We start from the raw sequence: 22,498 nt of genomic DNA on the forward strand, positions 1-22,498 counted from the left end.
TCCACCTCCTATTGGCTATTTATCCCGTCGCTCCTCCCACAGCACCGACCGGAAGCAGGAAGTAGCGGGTGGTCCAGACGACGACGGCGGCGCCGTGACCCGCGGGCGGGCAGCGGCGGCCGCGCCATGACGGGTAAATCGGTGCGTGATGTGGAGCGGTACCAGGCCGTGCTGGGCAGCCTGCTGAGCATGGACGACAACAAGTACTGTGCTGACTGCCAGGCTAAAGGTACCGGCACCGGGGAGTAACGGTGAATGGGCGGTACCGGGCCTTGAGGGGGTGGGAGAGGCCTAACGGGGGGGTGTGTGGAGGTGGGACGGTAATAGGGGAGAATGGGGGGGGAGAAAAGGGGGGAATGGATGAAGAGCAGGTGAAATAAAGGGGAATAAAGGGAGAAAAAGGCAAAAAGGGCGAATGGTTTTAACCCCACACATCAATGGAGCCCCATAGAGAAGCATTGAGGCCCTATATGGGGTTATAGGGCCGTTATATGGGGTTATAGGGCGTTATAGGGGTTATAGGGCGTTATATGGGGTTATATGGGGTCAGCGCTGCTCTGCTCCCTGCTATGCGATGCTTTGCTTCCTATAGGGTGAGCTGTTTGTAGGGCTGCAGGCTCCCTATGGGCTGCCAGGAGCTCTCCTGCTTGCTGCAGTGCCCTCTAACAGCATTAAGTGAGCCCTAATGCTTCACATCAGGCTCTATGTGCTGCCCTGAGCTCTGTGGCCCCCCAGCAATGTGCTGTGCTGCTCTATATCGGTTGGACATGGCAGTGCTGGCTGCCCCTTGCTGTGTGTCTCTTATCTCTTGGCTCCTGTGCTGGTTCAAGGACACACACAGCTGCCTTATCGCAGCTTGTACACAGGCAATGTACACAGTGTGGGAGCAGATCCTCTTATCACCTCCCTCCTGGCTTTGGTGCGGCGATGCAGCCTCTCCTGGCTGTGCATCAGTCACTAATGGCAGTTCAATGTTAGCACCGAAGCTGGGGGAGCAGCTTCTGTTGCACTGAGACCTTCCTGACAAGGTCGCTTCCCAGTGCTCTCCTGCAGCTCTGCAGCCCTCCGTGCTGTGCTGCCGCTCCCCACTTTATCACTGGGTCTTCAGCTTGAGCCTCCCAGCAGGAAGGCAGGACAGGAGCCCTGCAGCTCGCTCAGTGCCTTGTGAAGCACTGACTGTGAGCCCTGGCTGTGCTGCTGTGCTGAGCTTCCTGCATCTCGCACTGATTTGCCTGATCTGAGCGTTTCAGAGCTCGCATGACACACAGCAGAGCCTGTTCAGATGCCACCCACACTTCCATTATGCGTGTTCCCAATGACCTAACTGCTTGCTGGGTTTCATTACTGTATTTTTTTTCCTAACTCTATATAGAGATCTAAATGAGGTTTCAGTACCTGCCGTGCCAGTAACCGTACGTACCCTCACAGACCCCCTGTGTGTTTAAGTTTGGCCTCCCGTGGGCATCCCTATGGGCTCCTTGGTGCTGCCCACGTGTGATTTGTTGGAGGTGAAATAGAAGCAGGGAAAGTGGTAGAGGAGCACAGGGAGGTTCTGCTTCTGCAGCAATAAACAGCGTGATGTGGTTAGAGGCTCTTGTTTTTGAGGAAGCGGGGCTGGGTGTGTGGTGTGTTTCTTCCTCTTTGCATTGCAAAGCTGCTGGTGGTGCTGACTGTGGGGACAAGAGGGTGATGTGACTGAAAGAGAACAGACAGGTGTGTCTGCATGTGCTGCTCTATGCACTCAGGAGCCATGATCAGAAGCATGGAGTCTTGGCACAGCATCCTCATAATCTGAAGGCCTTTGCTGCTTGAGTGTGATGTCTTACAAGAGGAACAAGCCATTGGGGTGTGGGATCCCTCCTGTTGGCATGTTGGTTCTTAGAGCTGTTGTGCCACGTGTGTGAGATATCAGTGTGTGACTGCGTTGGCAATTGTCAGATGCCGAACTGATGAAGATGAGGGTGAGCCTGGGGCCGGGCAGTGACGTGGATGTGGTGCAATCCAGAAGTTGGATGTGACTTAAGTGCCTTCCAGTAACCAGGAACTGCCTTGTGTTGAGTAACACCTCAATGAGCCGTGTTCTTCTCAGTGTTTCTGACTCAATCTACATTCTGGATCTGTACAACACAGAGCTAATGCTGTTTGCTTCTCTCCTTCTCCCAAACCATTCCTTTCTGCTCACCCCTCCCACCCAGCAGGCTGCTCTCGGTCGGTTCCATTGAGCCCCATTGAGGAGTGCCCACCAAGCCATGCAGCTGCCCCACCATCCTGGCTGTTTCCTCACCCCTTCAGCCTCCTCTATTCTCAGGACAGCTGTGGTTCCACTCTCAGATCGCCTTCTCCTCATAACCGCAGTGATTTGATGGATTTGTTAACAAACCCAGCCTGAACCCTGACCTAATCATTCAACTGGTTGTACCTGGAAGAAGGGATGGGGCTTTGCTGAGGCCCACAGGGAGGTGGTTGTATATGGGATAGGAATGGAAGCTGTGGTGGGTCCATTAGGGAGCAGGGACATCCAACAGAGGGCAGCTGGGTCAGTCCACTGAGTGAGTATTAACATAAAACACATTGCAGATATCCACTAAATCCTGCTGTGACTCAGGTCCTCCATCAGCAGGATATTGAATCACAGATGCTCCCTTCATGTTGCTTTTACTGAGGAGCACCTGGAGCGTCTGAAATAAAAGTGCTTGATTAAACTAATCACTGTGGGAGAGCAGAGCTGGCGATGATGAGTTCTGTTCACCTGCAACGGGCTTCAGAAACCCAGATTGTAATTGGTTTGTGATTAGTAAAGAGATACTGGAAGTTCTCCTTTAGGAGAGGGTGGGCAGAGCTGAGTCACAAAGCTACTCCTCGGAGTGGAGGGCATCTTGGCAAGCTGTGTCTATTTTAATGCTGTTGTTCTCTGCCAGCTGGGGCTGTGTGAGTGTCTGTGTAGCAACGGGTGTAAATCGGAGGCCCAAAAAATGCCATGTGATTTTTTTCCCATCATCGCTGTAACTTTGGAAGTTTGTTCCTATAGTAACTGCCAGATGAGTTACGTAAGGCAGCAGGCCTTCAGGAGCTCGTGCCTCTGCAGACTTAAGGTAATTTGTCTTTCGGTGTACAAGTAGGTTATCAAAAGCAGCTCGAGTCGAGAATAGCTTTGGTCTCCTTCAGGTTGTCCAGAGCAATGATTGCTCCGTGTGTCCCAAGGGATGTAGGGCAAAGCAGGTGGAGCTTTGTGAGCAGCTGCTTTGGAACTCTGACTGCAGAGCTGGGTTCACCTGTGCTGCCTTTGGGCCATCACAGTCAGCGCTCAGTTATACCCCTTGTTATGAATGTTTCATCCTTTATGGTGACAGATAGTAAGGAGCAGCTCAGAAGGGCACTGTCCAGTGGTGCTGGTGGCTGCCTGCTGTAACCAGGAGATCCTGCCACTGTCGTTAACCATCCTGTCCACTTGTTAGCAGAACCAGCCTCGTTTTCCCCCTAAATAAGTGCTGAGCTGCAGAACAGACATCTGCACTGGAGAGCAGAGGAAGCTGTTTTGCAATGCAGCTTTTGTCATCGCTTCTCTATGAATGGAATGAATGTCAGTAAGTTGTCAAGCATCTCCTTCCAGAATGAGGAAGCTGCGGGTGGAAGGAAGCTGCTGGATGTTTGGCTGTTCCCTCCTTTGGCTCTGACTTGGACTCACTGAGAGGAGCCCTGATGCTGCAGAAGGTTCAGAGGGAAGGATGTCTCACTGCTGGGGTCTCCCAGGGAGAGCATTGGGATGGGGGGATGGAGGGAGCATTGCCCCATCCCTGCATTCAGCCCCTGTTCTGTTTGCAGGGGCTGCAGGTTCCCAGCTCCAGTTGGGCTCCTCTGCTCTGCCCCATGCAGGGACCCTGCATGTCAGCCATTGGTTTGCACTGCACTGGGGAGGTTTCACCAGGCTCTGCATAGCCCTGTGCTCTCCTTCCTGCCTGTCAAAGCATCTATTTTACCCTGATTTCCATCCCCCCCCCCATCTCAGCAGAGTGGTGGCTTTGCAGCCAATTTCTGTTTTATTTTTAAATGCCTTCTGGAGGGTTATTGCTGGAGAAACTTGTAGGAGCAGCTCGAGCCAAAATGGAATGCCTGAGTAAAGGGCGAGCTGTGAATCCACTGGAGATTCCTTGGTTAAAGCCACTCGAGGCTGTGAACTTCCATGTGAAGATAGAGATGTGAAACACACTGGCCAGGCTGAGCTTGGCTTTAAAGGGGACCTGGGAGCCTTTGCAGCAGGGCAGGTTGAGGTCCCTGCAGGCATTGCTGCTCTGGGCATGGCTGCTGGTGTGGGCAGCTTGCTGTGCAGCACTTGTTTGGATGTGCTGGATATAAAGCAGGCCGTGCAGTTGGCTGGTGGGGGCACTGCCTGCATAGCAGAGCTCCTCACATACAGCTGCTCTGCTCCAGCAGCTGATGTGTCCTCACTGAGAGCTGCATTCAGTTCTCTGCAATAGGGCTGCCTGCCCAAAGGGAACTGCTTTTATAACAGTGAGTGTGTTCGTGCAGGGGCTGCTTGTTCTCTGGTGGTCGAAGCCAAATGTGCATTGAGCTCGTGCTGCCCTCTGCTCTCACTGAGTGCCATGGGGCCCTGAGGCTGCACGAGGAGGCAGCGCTCAGCAGTGCCAGGATCCCCAACTCTATTGCAGTCCTCAGTGGGGTTTTGTTTGAGGTTGTAGCACGACTGAAGTTGCTTCTTCAAATGCTTTCACCTGGGGCCTCGTGTACATCAGCCACATTGAAGATAGGACGTGTGACTGTGGGGGATGGCTGAACAGAGCTCTGCCCCCACGCAGCTACTGGGTGGGATTTCCATAGTGGGTTCCTTCCTTGTGGCCTCGAAAGGGGAAGTGGGAGGCTGTTTACATCTGCACAGCCTGCACCTGCCTGTGGGACCAGCCACTGCGTGAGAAACGTGCTGAGAATGCATGGCCGTAGCATCACAGTTAATGGTGAGAACACCCAGCTCCCAGGGCTGCCCGCTGTCCTCCTGGCCATCAAGGTGACCCCACCACCCCAAACTGCTGCGGCCACATCCCAGCACTCAGCCCTGGCTGCTCCGGATCCTGCACTGCGATCAGAGGGCACAGAGCTCACCGGGTGGGAGGTGGTGGTGGCCCATGTGACAGAGCTGAGCTGATTACCCCGGCCCTGATGGGGTATCTAGCTGACTATTAATCCTTTTAGCCCTGTGAAAGCTAAATATATCTACAGTTAAATCTAACCTTGAATCTCGTGCTTAATCCTACTGGCAGGCCTTCACATGGTGGTGTTCAGGAGCAGTGAAGATGAGCTGGGAGCTGCTCTGGGCAGGGCAGTGACTTTGCTCAGCCCCATCAAACCTGTGCCCATGCTGGATGGCTGTGAAATGCTCTGCTGCTTTTATAGGGTTTTGAAATGCCACTTCCTCCTCTTCCCTCCTCCCACCACAGCATCGTCTGCTTTGAGGCTTCCTGTTTGAACTATGGCAAGGAATGGCTGAGTCCCCCCCTTCTGCAGCAGCACCTGTAGCTCCTATAGAGGGCTATGGGAGGTGATCTCTCAGCACCCTGAACTTGTCTGGTTCAACACTCTACCCTGGGTTCATCAGTCCTGGTTCATTGGGTGCAGTTGTGGGTTGGCTGCTTGCTGTGAACACCCACATCTCTTTGCAGGACCACGATGGGCATCCTGGAACATCGGCATCTTCATCTGCATTCGCTGCGCTGGCATCCACAGGAACCTGGGTGTCCACATATCCAGGGTGAAGTCTGTCAACCTGGACCAGTGGACGCAGGAACAAATACAGGTGAGGGTTTCTAGCCTGGAAGCTACAGCAAAAGCATCAAGAGGGGCTGCTGTGTGCAGAGCGGACTTGAGAAGCCTGTATGTGCCTCCTGGCTGCCACGGGTGGATCATTCAAGGTTTCTTTTGCATTGCAGTGCATGCAGGAGATGGGGAACGGAAAAGCGAATCGCCTTTATGAAGCCTTCCTGCCCGAGAACTTCAGGCGGCCTCAGACGGATCAGCATCCTTTCTTTGCTGCTGGGGGGGGTCCGTCTCATTTCAAAGCTGCCCTCCCTGTGTGGGAGGTTCTGCTTCTCATGTCTGGGCATCAGCTGTGAGAAGGAGCTCCTGGATTGCAGGGATAGGAGCCATTTCTGACCGCTGTCTCTTGCACTGATGACAGGTGTGCTCTTAGCTGATGGTCAAAGTAAATATACAGCGAAGGAAAAATAGGGCAGTGGAAATGAAGCCCTTCTTTGATGTACTTTTTCTAGCACTGTCATGCTTGGAACAGCCCAGAGGGGTAAAATTGAGTAGCTGAAGTCATTGGAACTATGTATTATTTTAAGTTACTGCTGGAAGTGCTCGTCAGGCAGCCATTAGTTTAGTTACAGCTTGTACCTCGTAGCCACGTGTCAAACAGTGCTGTGCACATCTTCCATTCTTGAGCTGTTTGTCTTTAACAAGCTGCTCACAGAGCTGTGGAAGGCTTCATCCGTGATAAGTATGAGAAGAAGAAATACATGGACCGAAGCATTGACATCATCACGTACAGGGTGAGTCCCTCATCTCCTGTGTGCCTGAAGCTAAGTGCAGGTTTGTCTCATGAGTAAGTGGTGAGTGCATGAAAATAGGTGTGAATGTTTCCTGTGTTAGTGACTGATCTCTGTGAGGTCAGCCAGGTGCAGAGCTGAATTTGGAAGGGACCTCTGAAGGTCATTTGTCCAACTCTATGCTTAGAACAGAACTGATTTCAGATGTTGGTCTGTCCACACTGCGCCCTCAGTGGGAGCCTGAGATGTGGGTAAAAGATGGGGGTCCTTTAGGTTGACAACAGCAAATAAAACCTGGTTCATATTTTCTCCATGTGATGCTGTGAGCTTTGAGCCTCACATCAGTGTTTGCCTTTACAGAAAGAAAAGGATGACAAATGGAAGAAGAGTAACGAGCCAGTATCAGAAAGAAAGCTGGAACCCATCATCTTTGAGAAGGTGAAGCTGGTAAGCCTATGGCTGCGGGTCAGCTGTGGGCTGCTCTCACACAGAACACGGAGGCAATCCAGCTTCATATGGAAGCATTTTTTCAGGCCTCAGTCATAGCAGTGGATGCTTTGAGTCACACTAATGGCAGTAGCTTGTTTTTTCACCTCTCAGGCAGATACTGACCAGATGTGCTCTGCTTTGCAGCATGGGCAGATTGGAATCCAGCTACTCCCTGCTTGGCTTTCAGACCTGGGCTGTTATTCTTCTCTGGTTTAGAGCGTGCATATTCATATTGATATAATGGGACAAAGAACTTTGTAATACTTCTTTGTCCAGAGGGGGGGGAGGGATGTTGAAGGGTTTAATCTCCTTAAAGCCTTGATACATCAGAGCTAAAAGATGACTTGAACCAGACTCCTGCTCTTCTTTCCTCAGCCTCAAAAGAAAGAAGAAACGCAGCAGTCGAGGAAAAATTCACCCAAATCTCCTGAGCCCATCATAGACTTGCTTGGACTTGGTAAGAGACCCCCGGCCTGGCTGTGTTCATTGCAGTGACCCTCAGTGCAGTGTTTGGTCTCCTGAATTCCATGTACTTTTAATGGCTCGCTTACCTCCCTGTCACCTCCTTCTCTCTCCCAGATGCTCCTGTGCCGAGTGCCCTTAGCAACGGCCGGCCCTGCAGCTTGGAGAAGGACCTGGATCTTTTTGCATCAGTGGGACTGAACTCTGACTCCAGGAAGGTGAGAAGGGAACGTCAGCACTCACCAAAGTGATGGGTGTTGGAGAGGAGGGGTCACAGTCTGCTCCACCTGTGCTTGTTTCCATCTCAGGTCTCTGGTTCTATGCCCACATCTGGAAGTGCCGGTTCTGTTCCTGAAAACCTGAATCTGTTCCCTGAGCCAGGAGGGAAAGGGGAGGAAGCGGGGAAGAAGCAGCTCTCTAAGGACTCCATCCTCTCCCTGTACGGCTCTCAGACACCTCAGCTGCCTGCGCAAGGTAATGCAGCTCAGAATAGAGCAGCACGCTGCTGCTGAGTGGGTGGGCTGTCCTGATGGCTGTCAGGCAGAGCTGTGGGAGTGTGGGTGGTCCTTCATGGGGAGCACGATGAGCTGCTTAGCCTGGATCTCACAGCCAAGTGAGTCTGATTTGAAGGTCAGCGTTCACACCCCGACAGCAAACCAAACGCAGCCCTTCTTCCTTCATCACTTCTCTGCCTGTTTTCAGGAGCGATGTTCATGGCCCCGGCTCAGATGGCGTATCCTGCAGCAGCCTACACGAGCTTCCCAGGAGTGCCCCCATCCAGCAGCATGATGGGAGGGATGATGGCCCCGTCAGTGGGTGTGATGGCCCAGCCTGGAGCTGCGGGGATGGTGACCCCCATGGCCATCCCTGCTGGATATGTGGGCAACGTGCAGGCAGCTGTCATCGGTGTCCCCAACGGGATGATGGCTGCGCAGCAGGCTGGTTATGTAGCTGGCATGGCAGCGGTCCCACAGCCTGTCTATGGTGTGCAGCCAGCACAGCAGCTTCAGTGGAACATCACTCAGGTGAGGTGTGGATCCTGCTGACCTGAGGGTGGACACAGGAGGTGTGTAGTTGAATCCAGCCTGTGATATAATGGGACAAAGTGCTCTTATAGCCTGTGTTATGGGGCTGGGCGAGGTGTGCTCACACTGCTGGTATACAGGGATCATAAGTGGAGTCTGCTTCTGTGGGTCTGACTGCTGGGCTGATAGCAGTGGAGCCTGACCTTCAGGGTAGCCTTCAGTGAAGCTGTTTTGTCTCATTTAAGCCTCTGTTTGCTGTATCTCTTTATGAGGTCCTGGTGAAGCTCTGAGTTCCCTCTCCTCCCCTTTGCAGATGACCCAGCAGATGGCTGGGATGAACTTCTACGGAGCCAACGGTGTGATGGGATACGGACAGTCCATGGGTGGAGGAGGTGCCCAGGGAAGCAATCAGTCCCTCAGCACTCAGCTGTGGAAATGATCCCGCACGTTGTGACCATTTTTGCCTTCTGTTCCGTTTCAAAACTGCTCCATGAGACATTCAGGGTTTTTCTTTCAGGCCGGCTGCCCGGCCAGAGCCTCTTTCCATAACTGAGACCCACCTCTGCCTCGTCACTGTCAGACACGGTGCGACCTCGGTGACCAGAACGTGAGCTCCCCTCTATTTTAGCACAGTCAATGCACACTTTGGGGTGGACCCCCTCCTTGCACAAACCTCCACTAACGCTTCTGGGTAGCACTTGACGTCCTGGGATCTTAGCAGAGGTGTGACTGAGGAACGGGGAAACCTATCCTTCTTACTGCCTGCCATTTCAGGCCTGTTAAGAACCACTTAAAAACTCCAGTATTAAGTCGGGGTTTCAGTTAGCAGAGGGTGGGAACGGTGTTTGGTGCTGAGGAACTGGATTTTAGCCCAAGCCAAGGGGCAAGCGAGCCTTGCTACCTCTTCCCTCGAGCGGAGTTTGGAGCTGTGCTTGGCTCGCCAACCCTCGTTGGAACCAAAGGCATTTGGAGACCCCCTTCCCTCCCCCCATGAGCAAGCAGGATTCTCGCACAGTGTGGGGGCAAGCTGTCAGAATGTGAACCTTGCACTTGAGAGTGGCTTTTTCTGTCCGATCTGTGGTATGGATGTATTTAACTTTTAAACTAACGGAGAGTTCTAACTTATCAAGGGCTGAGAGCCCGCCGTGAGTTTTCTTACACTTTTAAGATGACATCCTAATTTATACTCTTTTTCATATTTGCTTTTGTTCCCGTGTAATCCCGGCACCCCCATCCCAGCTTCAGCCATTTGAATTCAGGCACAAGAGTGGGCGGATCAGATTTCTTTTCTCATCTTTGGTAGATCACCACTGCTTCAACTCATGGGCGTGAGCGAGGAGCCCCAGCTCTGCAGGCTGCTCCTTCCTGCCTCTGTAAATCCCACAATAAAATACTGCGGTGAAACCTCACTGCCCATCTCGTGTTCCTATAGCAGCGCTATGGGGGGATGCAGGCTGCATCTGTGTCCCAATGTTGGGCATGGAGAGTGCTTGGGAGATGGGGGAGAGCAGCGCCGGGCTCAGCAGGGTGAGTTCAGGTCAGTTGACAGCTCTGTATACAACAGAAACCTGCAGCCGTGGGCTGCGATGCTCCATTCCTGCTGTGGGAATGCATTTCTTCCTCCTCCCCCTGCCTCTGTTCTATGGGGGTTGCTGTTAAGCTGCGCCCCTGTTTGGTGGCTGGGCGCTTTGTGACGCTCGACTCAAGCACAGAGGGGTTTTCAAGCTGGCTTTAATCATCGTCACTTGCTGCCCCATACCGTACATGCAGCTACAAGGCAATGGAAATGTGAGTGTGTCAGTTTGTTCCTCCTGGGGAAAACTGGCATCGGGGTATCTTACAAAATAGCGTGCGCCCTCACAGCCCTCAGTCCTGCTGCATATAAACCACAAAAATACAGGAGTTTGACATTAAGAAAGACCACGCACATAGAAAACGCTACGGAACACAAGTAAAAAAATCGCCTTTTTTTTTTTTTCTGTGTTTTTTTTTTGTTTCTCTTTTAAATCCTATCACCCTCTTCTAGGACCCATCGAAGCCCATCCTCCCTTTGTCTTGAATACGGAGCCAGGGTGCAGCCCCCAGCCTCCCCCCCTCCTTCTGTGCCGTTGTTTGAAGGTGGTGATGTTGAACTTAGGGATCTGTCATTGGGGTGAAGGCAGGCGGGGCTGCTCCATAGGAGCCCCATCAGGTGTGGGATGCACACAGGAGATGTGTGTAGTGCAGGGATGGAAAGCAAAGCTCCTCCGGGGGGTGGGGGGGATAATGAAGTTCCAAAGGCATTGGCTGTGTGTATAGAGCCCAAGGTAAAACCCTTCACATCTTGAAGTTTGGGAGTCTGAATTCAGAGCTTGTTTGACACACGAGCTCCTCAGGCGCTGCTTCCTCTGCGCTCCAAGTGCTGCTGTTCTCTTGTATTTGAGGATAAACTTCATTTTGGCCATGAGCCGCTGCTCCCTTTATGGCTGTTCCTCAGCCAGTCGGGTCTGGTGTCGTACCAAGGGTATAAACTGCTGAGATTAATGACAGATCCTGCAGCCCTGGCGCTGCTTTGTCCGGCCGAGCTGCTCAAGGGTTGGGTTTGGAGGTGGGCAGAAGGACGGTGCGATGGGAAGGTGAATTAGATTTAACTGCACGTTAAGATCGAGCCCTTTGCAGAAAACAAGGCCACCAACTTCAAAGTGCGAACAAACATTCACGGGGCCCGGATTGCACGAGGGGAATGTGGGGTTCACCCCCCAACCCCGGGCAGCTCCTGCAGCTCCGCAGCCATCCCTGTGCAGTGCATGAAGCCTCAGCAAGTGAGGCAGCGCAGTGTGAGCGTCCTCAGCTCCCTACAGCTGCTCCTTTGAGGGCTGCATCACCCCCACGTTGGGTTATGGGGCAGCAGTGGGGTGCGGGAGCAGAGCAGGCGCTGCTGCCCCATGTGCCAACCCTTCACTTTGCTCCTTGGCTGTCTGGGTGGCACAGAGCAGGGAAGCACACACACACACACACATACACACATACATACACACACACACATGCATTCACCAGGAATTGCTCTTCATTGCACAATTACAACAAAAAAAATAACCTGAATGTGGCAGAGTGCATGAAGGTCTGGGTATTAAAAGAGGGGAAAATAGGAATGGGAGGAAAGGGGTGGGAAGAATGAGGTATTCCAATCACCAGAGCTGCATCCTGACCCCCATCCTGGGCATCTGCTGCCCTGGGTGGCTCCGGCTGCTGCTGTGCTCAGTCCTGGCTCAGGGTTGGCTGTAACAGTGCGGCGGTTCCTTGGACAGCAGGACAACCCCGTGCCCTTTGCTGGACTTTTTCTGTGGGATTCCAACCTTCCTTCCAGATCCAGACTGTAACCGGTGCCCCTTCACAACCCAGGCACCCCCTGTGTCATCAACGTGGTGGAGGAGGAGGAGGAGGACTTCACATTGAAACAGCTGTGCCATCGTTGGGATGTGAACCAGGACTCCAAGGCTGGTTTGGTAACATCCATCCTCATTGCTTCATGAGGGACTCTGGCTCCTGTCCCCACTGTTTGCTGGGCTGCAGTGAGATCCTCTGTATCCCAGGTGGGTGCTGTGGGAGCCAGGCAGGGAGCAGAGCACTGAGCCCCTTCTGTTTGATGCTCATTTCTTCTCTAGAGGAAAATATCTGGGAAGGAGAAGGGCCTGGATCTGCTTTCCCGGGGGAGGGAAGGTGCAGTGACCTCACGTGTAATGCTGGGTCCAACCAGCCACCCTCTGCTCCTCGCAGCATGCAAGGAATGCCCTTTGCAATGAGCCAAAGCAAATCACATTAAACCGAGGGTCTATTCTGTGCCCTCCGCTCCTCCTGCTGTGTGCCAGGAGCTGGAAGGCAGAGCCGCGGGGCGCTGGGGATCCTCCGTTCCTCCTCTCTTGGTGTCATGGTTGGGTTTTTTCTCTTTTTATCTTCTTTTTCCCTTTTGTTTTTCTCCTCTCTGTCGGACTCTGATCCTTCGGGACAGTCCTCATGTTCTGTGTATTCCACGAAGGAAGCAGAGCTGTTCTTAGTGGTGTCTCCCCTGAGTATTGTCAGCAAATTTCATTTAGGCACCTTCAAAAACAAAACGAAACAAAACAGAAAACAGAACAAAAAAAAAAAAAAAAGAAGAAGAAAGCTTCCGCCATTCTCGGTGTTGCTACAAGAACTGATCCCCAAAGGGGAGGGGATTTAAGGGAGGGGGGCACCGGAATGCTGCTTGTAAAACAAAGAACTGGAACACAAGGGACAGACAACAAACAAACACCCAAACGCCCATCGGCGCCACCGAGTGCTGCTCCTCTGCTCGGCGCCTCTCCATCACTCCGCATCCAGGAGCCGCTGTTGAGATGTTCCCCATCCAGATGGAGGGGAGCTGGGGGCACCGTGGTGCGCTGCTGTCGCTTTGGCAATGTCACAGGTGAAACGTTACCGAAAGGAAGGAAAACGGGCACCGGTGCTGCTGGGTCGGTGATGGGAAACCAACGGGTTGAGCCCGCCCCGTCCCGGAGCCTGTCGGGTATTGCAGTGAGTGTCGTTAGCACGTGGCAAAGCTACATAAGAGAAGATGCTACATTCCTTGGAACGAAAAATAGTGCTGAGTTGGATTTCTTCTGCTGAGTCTCTTTTTTGCTCCCTGTTCCTCTCAGGGCAAGGAGCGAGATGGAAGGAAGGGAAGGGGACGGCATCTCCGTGCTCTCAGCCCGGGAGGGAGCGCGCCGGGAGCAGGGCGTGTTGGGAGGGAGATCTTTAAAATTAAAAAGAAATTGGGGGACAAAAAAAAAGAAGGATGGGTTATTTACAGCCATCCACGCACAGTCCTGGGGGTCGGGATGACTCTCCCTGCCCGGCTATGGGCACGAGGGGCTGGTGGAGCTCTCCAGCGAGGACTGGGAGAGGCGACGTGCCAGCGGCCCGATGCTGGAGTCGGCCAGCGAGGAGGTGGGGAAGAGTTTGTACCAGCCCGCCACGGTGCTGGAGAGGTCGAGCTCCTCCAGGACGATCTGCGCCATGCCCATGAAGCACTTGCTGTCCATGCGCCCGTAGTCGCCCCACACGATCACCTGTGGGGCAGAGGTGGCATCAGCAGGGATGCCCTCAGGGGGACAACGGGTGGCCGCCCCCTGTTCCATCCCAACCCCAGGGACTGCCAGGGGGTCACCTGCAGGACTTTGCCTTGGGGGCTCTCCTCGAAGAGCAGTGCCTGCTGGTAGGAGGGGTCGCAGCTCTTCTTCACAGCTTTGGTCTTCTTCTTGGCCAGGCAGACGCCGTTCTCCAGCAGGTAAACCTTCACGTAGGTGGCTGCAGTGGAGAGAAGCACTGACTCAGAGCAGCTCCTGGGGGTGTCCCGGCACAGAGCCATCCCCATCCCCCCATGGTCACCTACCGGGGATGCATTTGGAGCCCATCTTCGGGATGAGGCCCCGTGCCTGGATCACCTCCACCTCCAGCTGCCCACTGCGGTCTGTCATGCCCACGTGGACATCACCTGTGCAGGGGAAGGGACGCACTGCACTCAGCATCCTCACAGCACCCACCTCCCACTGCAGGTGAGCCAGGTCAGTTGGTCCCCAGCCACTGGGAGAAGCCACCTCCAAGTTGGCAGCCCCAGTCAAAGAGACATTAAGATTGGAAAAGACTCATTGGAGCCATGCACAGCTTCAGCTCCTGGACCCCCAGCACTCACCCATTGGGGGGGTGGCCAACGTCTGCCGTCCCACCAGCTGCCCCGGGCCCAGCCCGTCCAGGAAGTCACTGAACTGACTCTCAGCTCCCAGCCGTGCGGTGGGGAAGATGAACCTGCGTGGGATGGAGCAAAAGATGCCAACAGGGCCCCGGGTGCCCCCAGCCACTATGGTGTGTGTGCCGGTGGTCCTTACGTGCCGTCGGAGCTGTTGCTGTTGGTGCTGCCATCAGTGGACTCGCGGCTGCCCTGCCGGGTCACCCTGGTCCTCAGCTCCACCGCGATGCCGGTCTCGGTGCTGCGGCGGATGTTGCTGCGCAGCTTTTTGGGGCCGCCCTCTGGAATTCGAGGTGTGGGGTGAGGTCATGGAACTGCGGGGCATCGGCACCATCCCAGCCCCACATCAACAGCTCCATGTCCCACTGACAGGTGCCGACCCCATCCTGTCTATGGTCAAACTGTCCCCATTGCCACCCCCAACCCTCACTGCTGCCCATCAGGCCAGTCCCTGGTGGCAGGATGCTGCCATCACCGCTGTCATTGTAGAAACCCACCAGCTCATCGGGATCTCTTAAGGTGAGCAGGGAAGGCCGTGGCAGAGCTGCAGGAGCCCTGAGAGGGAGCCATGCATTGCTCCAGTGCAGCCACAGAGGATCAGGGATGGGCCGGTGCCGTGCTCACCGCTCTGGTTGAGCTGCAGCGTGCTCCTGCTCCACTGGGACAGCCCCACGATGGCCACCATCTTGGCTCCCAGGCTGGAGCGCCGCTTCTTGCTGGCCATGATGCTGACGGAGTCGGCGCTGCCCCGCACGCTCTTCTCCACGCTGTACATCTCCCCGCTGATGCTGGAGCTGCGCACCACATTCCTGCCCGCCGACGGGCCGGCGTCCCCGTTGAACATGGTGGGGTGCTGCGGGGTGGGATCAGCTGTGGGGACAGCAGGGTGGGTCAGGGGGGCACCATGCTACCATCAGGGTGCTAAGCTGGGCAGGATGCTCAGGGCAATGGGGCGCAGTGTGGCTGTACCCACCCCATCCCCACCCCATGCCCCACACCCAGCACCGCTCTGGTTCCCAGCCCTCACTGCTTCCCTTCCCCATGAATATTTAAAGCGCGGCGGGATGGGAGCATCCATCTTCCAGGCAGAGGTGAATGATGAACTGCGGGCCAAGTGAAGCCACTTTAGGATAATGGATGAAGGCAGCGCCCGGAAAAATATTTCTCTTTCAAGAGACGCAGCCACAAACACAGAGCAGGAATGGCAGCTGGCAGCGGGGCATCACAGGGGATGGAGGAGCACGAAGGAGACGGCACAGAAGGGACACGGAACCCACAGAACCAACATCACGCAGCAGCACCCCGGCACAGCACTGGGTTTAGGCAGAGCTTTGGGGCACGGCAGCCTCCAGCCACTGTGGCTATAGGATCGTTTCACTGCAAGATGCAAACGAACCCACCCGGGGGGAGGAGGGATTTGCTGCCCCCCTCCCGGCTCCCCCTCAGAGCTCCCATAGCCTGGCCCGAACACTGCACCCCTTTACCCACCCCCTGTATCTCATCTCTGCGCTGCTATTCCGACAGTTGCAGCCCCTCCACCCCATGCCCCACAGCCCCGACCCACAGCCCCACATCCCTGATGGGCCCGTAGTGATGCCATGGCTGTGGCATCCCTGCACTGATGCGCGATGGCTCCGACATGAGCTCCCGTGCCGCGTTCTGTGCCCACCCTACACACACACCCCAAATAGGAAGAGGTCCCTTACCTGCACCAGGCAGCGCCCCCCGGCCCCCCCAGCCCGGCACGCAGCCCCCAGCCCCGCTATGGGAGGAGGAGGGTGGCAGCCTGGGCACGATGCTCGGGTTTGTGGATAGCAGGGATGTGCCGGCGCTGCTTCAGCATCTCCATGGTGACATGGCTGACCCAGTTCTCCTCCCAGCCCTGAGCGAGCGGGGGCACGCGGCGGTGGTCCAGAGGGGGGGGGAGAGGGGCGGTGCCATGGAGAGGGGCAGGGGGAGATGTGGGGTGAGGTGGGATTCAATGGGGTGCAATGAGATGAGATGGGATATGGTGGGATGCAATAGGTTGTGATGGGATGAGGGGGGATATGTGGTGGGATATGCAGGGAGATGCGATGGGATGTGTAATGGATGGGGTGGGGTGGGATGCCATGGAATACAGTGGGCACCACAGAGCTGCTGGGGACACCGGGAAAAGGGGGAATGAGGAATCTATGGGGGTCACAGGCATTTGAAGGACCCCAGGGTAACAACAGAGCCACAGCTCGTCCCACTGAGCCCAGTGCTAACCCAGGGCTGAGGGAGAGCCCTGCCCCAAACATCCCACCACAACGACAGCAATAATTACAGCAACAACAGGAAAATGGGATGATGCTTTGCCAAGGGCTCCAGGGAGGGCTGAGCTGAGTGGTGCCCTACACAGGTGGGGAGCAGCCCCTGATAGAGGGCGGGGAGAGCAAGGAGGGGGAAGAGGAGGGGATAAATGTGCCCCATAGCAGCCCTTCCCCTGTAGGGAGGGCACAGAGGGGGCTGGGGGTGGCCTGGGCTGGTTGTTCCCATGCAGAGGGGCTCCCCATGCTCTGGGGCTGTGCGGGAGGAGCTCCAGCAGCAGGTGGGGGCACTCAGCTCATGCTTTTAGGGGAAAGCCCACCTGGTAGGGTGCTGCTATGAGGGCACTGCATGGCTCAGCAGCACACACTCCTCTTTGCATTGGGGAGAAAGCAGGGCTCAATTTCCCCTAAAAGTACTTAATTCTAATGAAATGCTTCAGGTTTATAGGTGGTTGCTCAGCGCAGATTAACTGCTCAGCAAGGGGTATCATTCAGAGCACCTGAGCTGGAAACCAGCGCAATGCAGCCCAGGTAAGGACAGCAGGGAGCAGGAGGTGATGGTCCCATATGGGAGCTGGTGTGTTCCTCGGTCCTATTGTGCACACATCACACTTTGGCTGTGGGGTTTTCTCCCCCAGCCCTAACGCACAGCTCACCCACAGCCCCCTGGTACCACGGTGCTCCCATAGGGGCTCACAGCAGTACAGGGATGGGGAGCTGGGGGCACAGCACCTCCCCACAGCCGGCCTGTCAGTGGGGGGGGGGGGCTCCCCCCCAGACACCGTCCCTCTCCCCGTGTCCCTGTGTGACGTCTGCCACGCGGTTAAATCAGATCTGCGCTGAATCCCATCGTTTCCACGGCAACGTGGAGGAATCACAGGACCCAAAGCCGCCCGGTGGGGCTGCGGTGGGGGGCACTGATGCTCTACGGACCACATCGGGCAGCCCCACTGCTCAGCCCCCAGCCCCAAACCCCTCGTGGGGCCGCGCTCCCCATAGAGCCGCTGCTTATGGGGCTGCCCATCTTACAGAGCTGCCCCCATGGGGTCCGCAGTGGGGCGGGCACTGATGGGCACAGAAGGGCCGTTTGCTGACGGCGTTTCCCATCCCCAGCAGTTTCTGCCTTGGTACCGCACGGCCCGGAGCTCTGCAATGCAGCTCACAGCGCTGAGAGCTGCGCGAATCCCATCAATATTTCATGGAGCTGCTTCCTCCAGGGGAAGGGCTGCGCCTGCTCCGCTCCTGAGCTCACGGAGAACATCCCATTTCCTTCCCCTGGCAGCCAGCCCCCACCAGACCCCCCCCCTTCCCTATTCCTTTGCCAAATGAGCCACCGGGGCTGCACCCTTTGTGGGCTGCGAAGACCCCTCAGGTGAGAATCAAAGCACCCTGGGATGCTCAAGTGCAATGAGTTGGGGTCATGGGGGCAGCTCCAGGATGGGCTCTTGGACCCCTTCCCCTCCCTCCAGCTCCCTATGCAGCAGCAGAGCGGTGAGGACGGCCCCATATGGCAGCATGGGGTCCCTCCTGGCTGCACCCGCACTGCCCACAGCCCAGCGGGTCAGGTGCAGCGTCTGCAGAAAAGTTGTGTTTGATTTTGAAATGCTGAAGGCTGCACAATTCCAGCCCCACTTCTGGACGGATCAGCAGAAAACTTGCTTGCTTTGGGAAGACTTGTGCGAGCCGGAGCGATGCCAGCAGAGCGCGGGAGCAAAGAGCTGCCCACAGCAGCACCCAGCACCCACCCAACATGAGAGCTCCATTGGGGGACAGTGTCCCCTCCTTGCTCCATCACTCTGCAGCCAATGTGTGCAAACAGCAAGCGGCACCCCCAGCTCCAAGGGTCCCCTTGCAAAAGGTGAGGGGCTCTAGGACACCCCCAGTCCCATATATCCCCATGGCACAGCAACCCGATGCAGGTGGGACCCCCATGGCACAGCAACCCAATGCAGGTGGGACCCCCATGACACAGCAGGGTGGGACCCCCAGATGGGGAAGGCAGCCATGCAGCCACGCTGTTGATCCTGCACTAAATCACTACGATGGTGACAACGTGAGCCTGTTTTCCTGCTATTAGAGATGCTGTGACACAACAACATCTTGGAGCACGATGAAATGGATGTGAGGAGATGGTGCCGTGCTGCTCGGCTCTAACAAGCAGGATTTGGTGTTTTCATAACCTGGAATTGCATTGTGCATCACTGTGATGCTCCCACACGGCTGTGGCACAGCAGGAGTGAGCTCAGCTCAGGTGAGATCAGAAGTGACAGCACGGGGATGGAGTGTGGGGGGGTTGTCCCTGATTTGGGACACGTGAGGAAGGATGGAGGCTCTGCAGTCTCACCCCTACCCACATAATGCAGGCAGAGCTTCAGGGATGGGCCTGAAATGGGGCCGGAGTGAGAGCTGTGAGTCAGGGTGTGAGATGGAGCAGCAAATGGATGGCGGAGAGGGCACAGAGTGTGGGTGCAGCAGAAGGGCTGGTTTGGGAGAGGTGTTGGTGCAGGGGTAAATGGGCACAGTGCTGGGGATGGAAGGCAGAAGCTTGGGGTGGCAGCCCGGCCTGAGGCTCCAAACCCCAGCCATGTCCTCAGCATGTGGGGAGCTGCAGGACCCCACGGTCACCATGAAGGAAGGAAACACCCAGCACAGCCCAAGGGCTGCCGTGCCCTTTGGCTTGGGGCTGAGGGCTCTGCTTGCAATCTGTGCTTCCTCGCAGCACTCACCAAACCCCGTGTGCCGCAGCACCGTGGGGATGGATGTTGGCCCACCCCATAGCGCCAGGTCCTGGGGTCCAGAGGGGCCCTGCCTGCCCTGCAGCACCATCTCAGCCCTCCTTAGCAAACCTGTAAGGGGTTTCCCTTCAGAATCACCCACAGCACCAGGTCGTGTGTGCACAGAGGGCACAGCGGGACCAACAGACACGGCACAGTGTGACCAATGGACGTGGCACAGCAGGACCGATGGACAGAGCAGCAGTGCGAGGTGAGGTGAGTGCCAGCACTCTGCAGGTTGGGGGTTGCGATGTGAGCCCCCCTCTCCAGGCAGGACCCCCCCCCTCACCCCCCACCTCGGCCGGTCGCTGTCCCCGTGTCCCCCAGCGGCGGGGCCAGGCTGGCACGGGACGGGGTTGACGTCAACGGGCTTTCAGCGGGGATGATGGATGGCACAGGGACAGCGGTCCCGAGCCCGCTGGGAAGCGCTGCCCCCGCCGGTTCCGAGCTCCGGTGCTCGATTCCAGCAGCCCCCAATCTGAGCAGCCCTCGCGTTTCGGGGGTCCCTCCCTTCCCCGAGCATCCCCCAATCGCGCCGCCCCCATTCCGCCCCCCCGGCCCCGCTGCCGCCCGCGACGCTCGGATCAGGTGCGGTCCCGCCGGGTCCCGGAGCCCCGCACCCCCCGGGCACTCACTCACCCACCGCTGCCGCCGCCGCCGCCGCCCGTGCCCGCTCCTCCCCTCGGCCCCGGCGGGTGCTGGGAGCGGCGGGCGGGGGAGCCCCGACGGAGCGGGCGGCGGCGAGAGGAGCTGGAGGAACCGAGGGGAGCGGGGCCGCTGGGGGCAGCCCGAGGGCGGCCGGGGCAGCGCGCTGTGCCCGCTGCTGGGTGCCACCAGCGGCCGGGGGGGCTCGTCGGTCATCGGATCGGATCGTGTGCCCACCGCTCAGACCCCTGAGATGCCACCATGACCCACCATCCGGACCTCAGCAGCTCCCATATGAGCCTCGTCATGTGTCACCTGCGCCCCAAAACCACCAGCCGGACCCCACACCCAACAACTGGTGTCCCCAAGAGGTGCCAGCAGGATGATGTACGTGGCAAACAGACCCCAAGAGATGCCAGAAGACCCTGTGCCCGTTGGTCGGACCCCCAAGCTGTCCAGCTGACCATTCCGCCATCCAGAACCAGCACCCAGAGCCCCCAGCTGCACCTCGTTCCCCATCACCCAGAGCCCCCCAGTGGGCCCCACACCCACCAAGCACCCCCAGAGCCTCCGGCCATGCCTGCAGCTGTCAGCCCATGGGTGGCTGTGGAGGATAAACCCCCTGTGGATATGGTGTCCCCAAATCATCAGCCACCATCCCATGCACAGGGACCATTTGGGGGCTTTGCCTGGTGCCTGAGCACAGCCCCCCCCAGGGCTCAGGGTGCATTTTGTGCCCCAATTCCTCCTGAAGGAGGGAGGCAGTTGGAGCAGGGGGGATGAGATGGTCCCGCGCTGCCCTTGGACTCACCTTGGCTCCCCAAAGGCAAACACTAACGTCCCCCGGAGCAGCTTCTCTTTTCACTCATGGTGAATTCCTCCTGCGTTCCCTGCGCACCCTTTGACATGGCAGCCACGTGCCACGAGGAAACCCTCCTTCAGCTGCTTTAACTCTGTCTCTCCCTCCAGTAACAGCAGGCTCAGGTTGTCCTCCGCTCCCCACTGCAGTGCGTGGGGGTCCCGGCGCTGGTGGGCAAAACCCTATTGGTGTCCAGGGTGCGATGTGGGGTTTGCAGGTAGCAATGGGGAGCAGAGAGCAATGGGGTGAAAATACCCTCGGGGTGCTGCAAAAGAAGGGGGCAGTGGGGACACGGCTGGGATACGGCAGGTCCCAGCGCCGGGCACGGGAAGGCTGGGGAAGGAGCAGGAATAGCTGAAAGAACTAAATATGGAAACTTGGATAAAACAGAGCTGAAGTAGGGAGCCGGTTTCCTAACAGAATTCAAAGCATATAAACAAAGTCGGGGAGGGAGAGAGGTTGTCTGGAGGGGGCCTTTATGAGTAATATTTAGAAAAAAACTGGCTGGAAATATCTCTTTGGGAAAGGGAATCGCATCAAAGCGGGTCTGCAGCTTTGTGGGGATGGCGCAGATCTGGTCGCATGTTGTTTATGGGGAAGAGGTGCTGGAAACACAACGCTTTGATGGTGGAAAGCTGCTCCTTAACTCACCGAGCAGCTCAGCTTTGTCGGCTTCCCACCACCTTCTCCTTTGCGTTTTGGTGCCGTGTCGGAGGAAGGAGTTGTTTAATGTGATTACTCTCATAAGGGAGGCTTAAGAAGATTAGTGGGGCTGAGCTTTATGGTGTTGCAGGGGCTGTGGGCAGCAGGCTCAGGGGCTCTCAGCACCCAAAGGAGGTGCCCTGCTGGACCACAGAGCCCCCACATCTGACCCCAAACGGCTTCTTTTTATTCTCCCAGCTCTACAAGGCAACGTCTCTGTGTTCAGGTGGATCTCAATCCATTATTTACATCCAGATTTTTTCTTCTTTACTCATTTCTTTGCTTGGGGATGCTCGTCCCAAAGCAACTGCTGGTTTGGGATCAGTGCAGAGGGATGCTGTAATGGGAGCCAGGTGGGATGGGAGAGGGCTGACTGATGGGAGGAAGGCCAGGAGTGCAACCTCTGCTGTAGCAACCCATTTCCTTAAGTGCCAAACAAACCCAGCCCTATAGAAGCCGGCTGGAGGCTGCAGTCTGTGTGCAGAACAGCCCCCCTGGGTCTCATTGCTGGCACAGGAGGCCCCGGTTGAGCAGGTAGCAGATGTCAGCAAGTGTGAAATCAACAAAGCACCACAAGGAATCACACAGGAACCAGCAAGTGGAAAAAAAGCTGCTGTGGGGTTTAGTTGGTTGCTTGGTTGGTTGGTTGGTTGGTGGGGGTTTTTCTTGGCTCCTCTGTTTCAAGCAGGCTGACATGGACATCTCTGTGTCTGCAGATGGCTGAGATCCTTGGGGAAACCAAGAGCAGGTGGGAAGGAAATGGAGCATCGCGGGCACAGGGCAACGCAAAGGGATCCAGCAGGAGGAGGGGTGGGTGCTGCACTCAATGCCCTCCTTCAGCACGGAGACAGCTGGCTGTTGTGCAGCTGGGAGCAGCAGCAGTCAGCAGCAGTTGTGGCTAATTGATTTATAAATGAGTCATTGCAGCAAGGGGCTGCTGTGCACATCACG

General features: G+C 56.4%; 2 protein-coding genes and 1 long non-coding RNA gene across 10 annotated transcripts; 2 read left to right on the top strand and 1 right to left on the bottom strand.

Annotated features, from left to right (window-relative positions):
* The first annotated feature begins 45 nt into the window (after window positions 1–45).
* Window positions 46–9,942, top strand: SMAP2 (small ArfGAP2). Of its 2 annotated transcripts, none has more exons than XM_015883253.2 (10): window positions 46–229; window positions 5,673–5,806; window positions 5,940–6,025; window positions 6,482–6,560; window positions 6,918–6,995; window positions 7,422–7,503; window positions 7,626–7,726; window positions 7,817–7,982; window positions 8,211–8,533; window positions 8,847–9,031. In XM_015883253.2, the coding sequence occupies exons 1-10, from the start codon at window positions 127–129 to the stop codon at window positions 8,970–8,972; spliced, it is 1,278 nt and encodes a 425-aa protein (XP_015738739.1). In that variant the 5' UTR covers window positions 46–126; the 3' UTR covers window positions 8,973–9,031. The 2 variants fall into 2 exon arrangements, with proteins under 2 accessions (XP_015738739.1, XP_015738738.1); XM_015883252.1 differs by having other exon boundaries at window positions 103–229; window positions 6,918–7,004; window positions 8,847–9,942.
* Window positions 9,943–10,247: 305 nt separating this feature from the next.
* On the bottom strand, window positions 10,248–22,264 carry RIMS3 (regulating synaptic membrane exocytosis 3). Of its 3 annotated transcripts, none has more exons than XM_015883268.2 (7): window positions 20,798–22,264; window positions 14,901–15,146; window positions 14,416–14,557; window positions 14,223–14,335; window positions 13,923–14,024; window positions 13,698–13,837; window positions 10,248–13,599 (listed from the first exon to the last, which is right to left on the bottom strand). In XM_015883268.2, exons 2-7 carry the CDS (start codon window positions 15,118–15,120, stop codon window positions 13,387–13,389), a joined length of 930 nt encoding a protein of 309 aa, XP_015738754.1. In that variant the 5' UTR covers window positions 15,121–15,146; window positions 20,798–22,264; the 3' UTR covers window positions 10,248–13,386. The 3 variants fall into 3 exon arrangements, with proteins under 3 accessions (XP_015738754.1, XP_015738755.1, XP_032304925.1); XM_015883269.2 differs by lacking the exon at window positions 20,798–22,264 and adding an exon at window positions 19,981–20,075; XM_032449034.1 differs by lacking the exon at window positions 20,798–22,264 and adding an exon at window positions 15,983–17,335.
* On the top strand, window positions 17,860–22,352 carry LOC107323850. 5 transcript variants are annotated; one of them, XR_004309545.1, is made up of 4 exons: window positions 17,860–17,939; window positions 18,037–18,818; window positions 19,435–19,557; window positions 22,264–22,352. It is a non-coding gene; the product is annotated as an uncharacterized LOC107323850 (long non-coding RNA). The 5 variants fall into 5 exon arrangements; XR_004309544.1 differs by having other exon boundaries at window positions 17,862–18,486; window positions 18,520–18,818; XR_001559353.2 differs by having other exon boundaries at window positions 17,862–18,425; window positions 18,645–18,818.
* Window positions 22,353–22,498: the final 146 nt, after the last annotated feature.

The sequence above is a fragment of the Coturnix japonica genome, chromosome 23 (assembly GCF_001577835.2).
Source record: "Coturnix japonica isolate 7356 chromosome 23, Coturnix japonica 2.1, whole genome shotgun sequence".
NCBI lineage: Eukaryota > Metazoa > Chordata > Aves > Galliformes > Phasianidae > Coturnix > Coturnix japonica.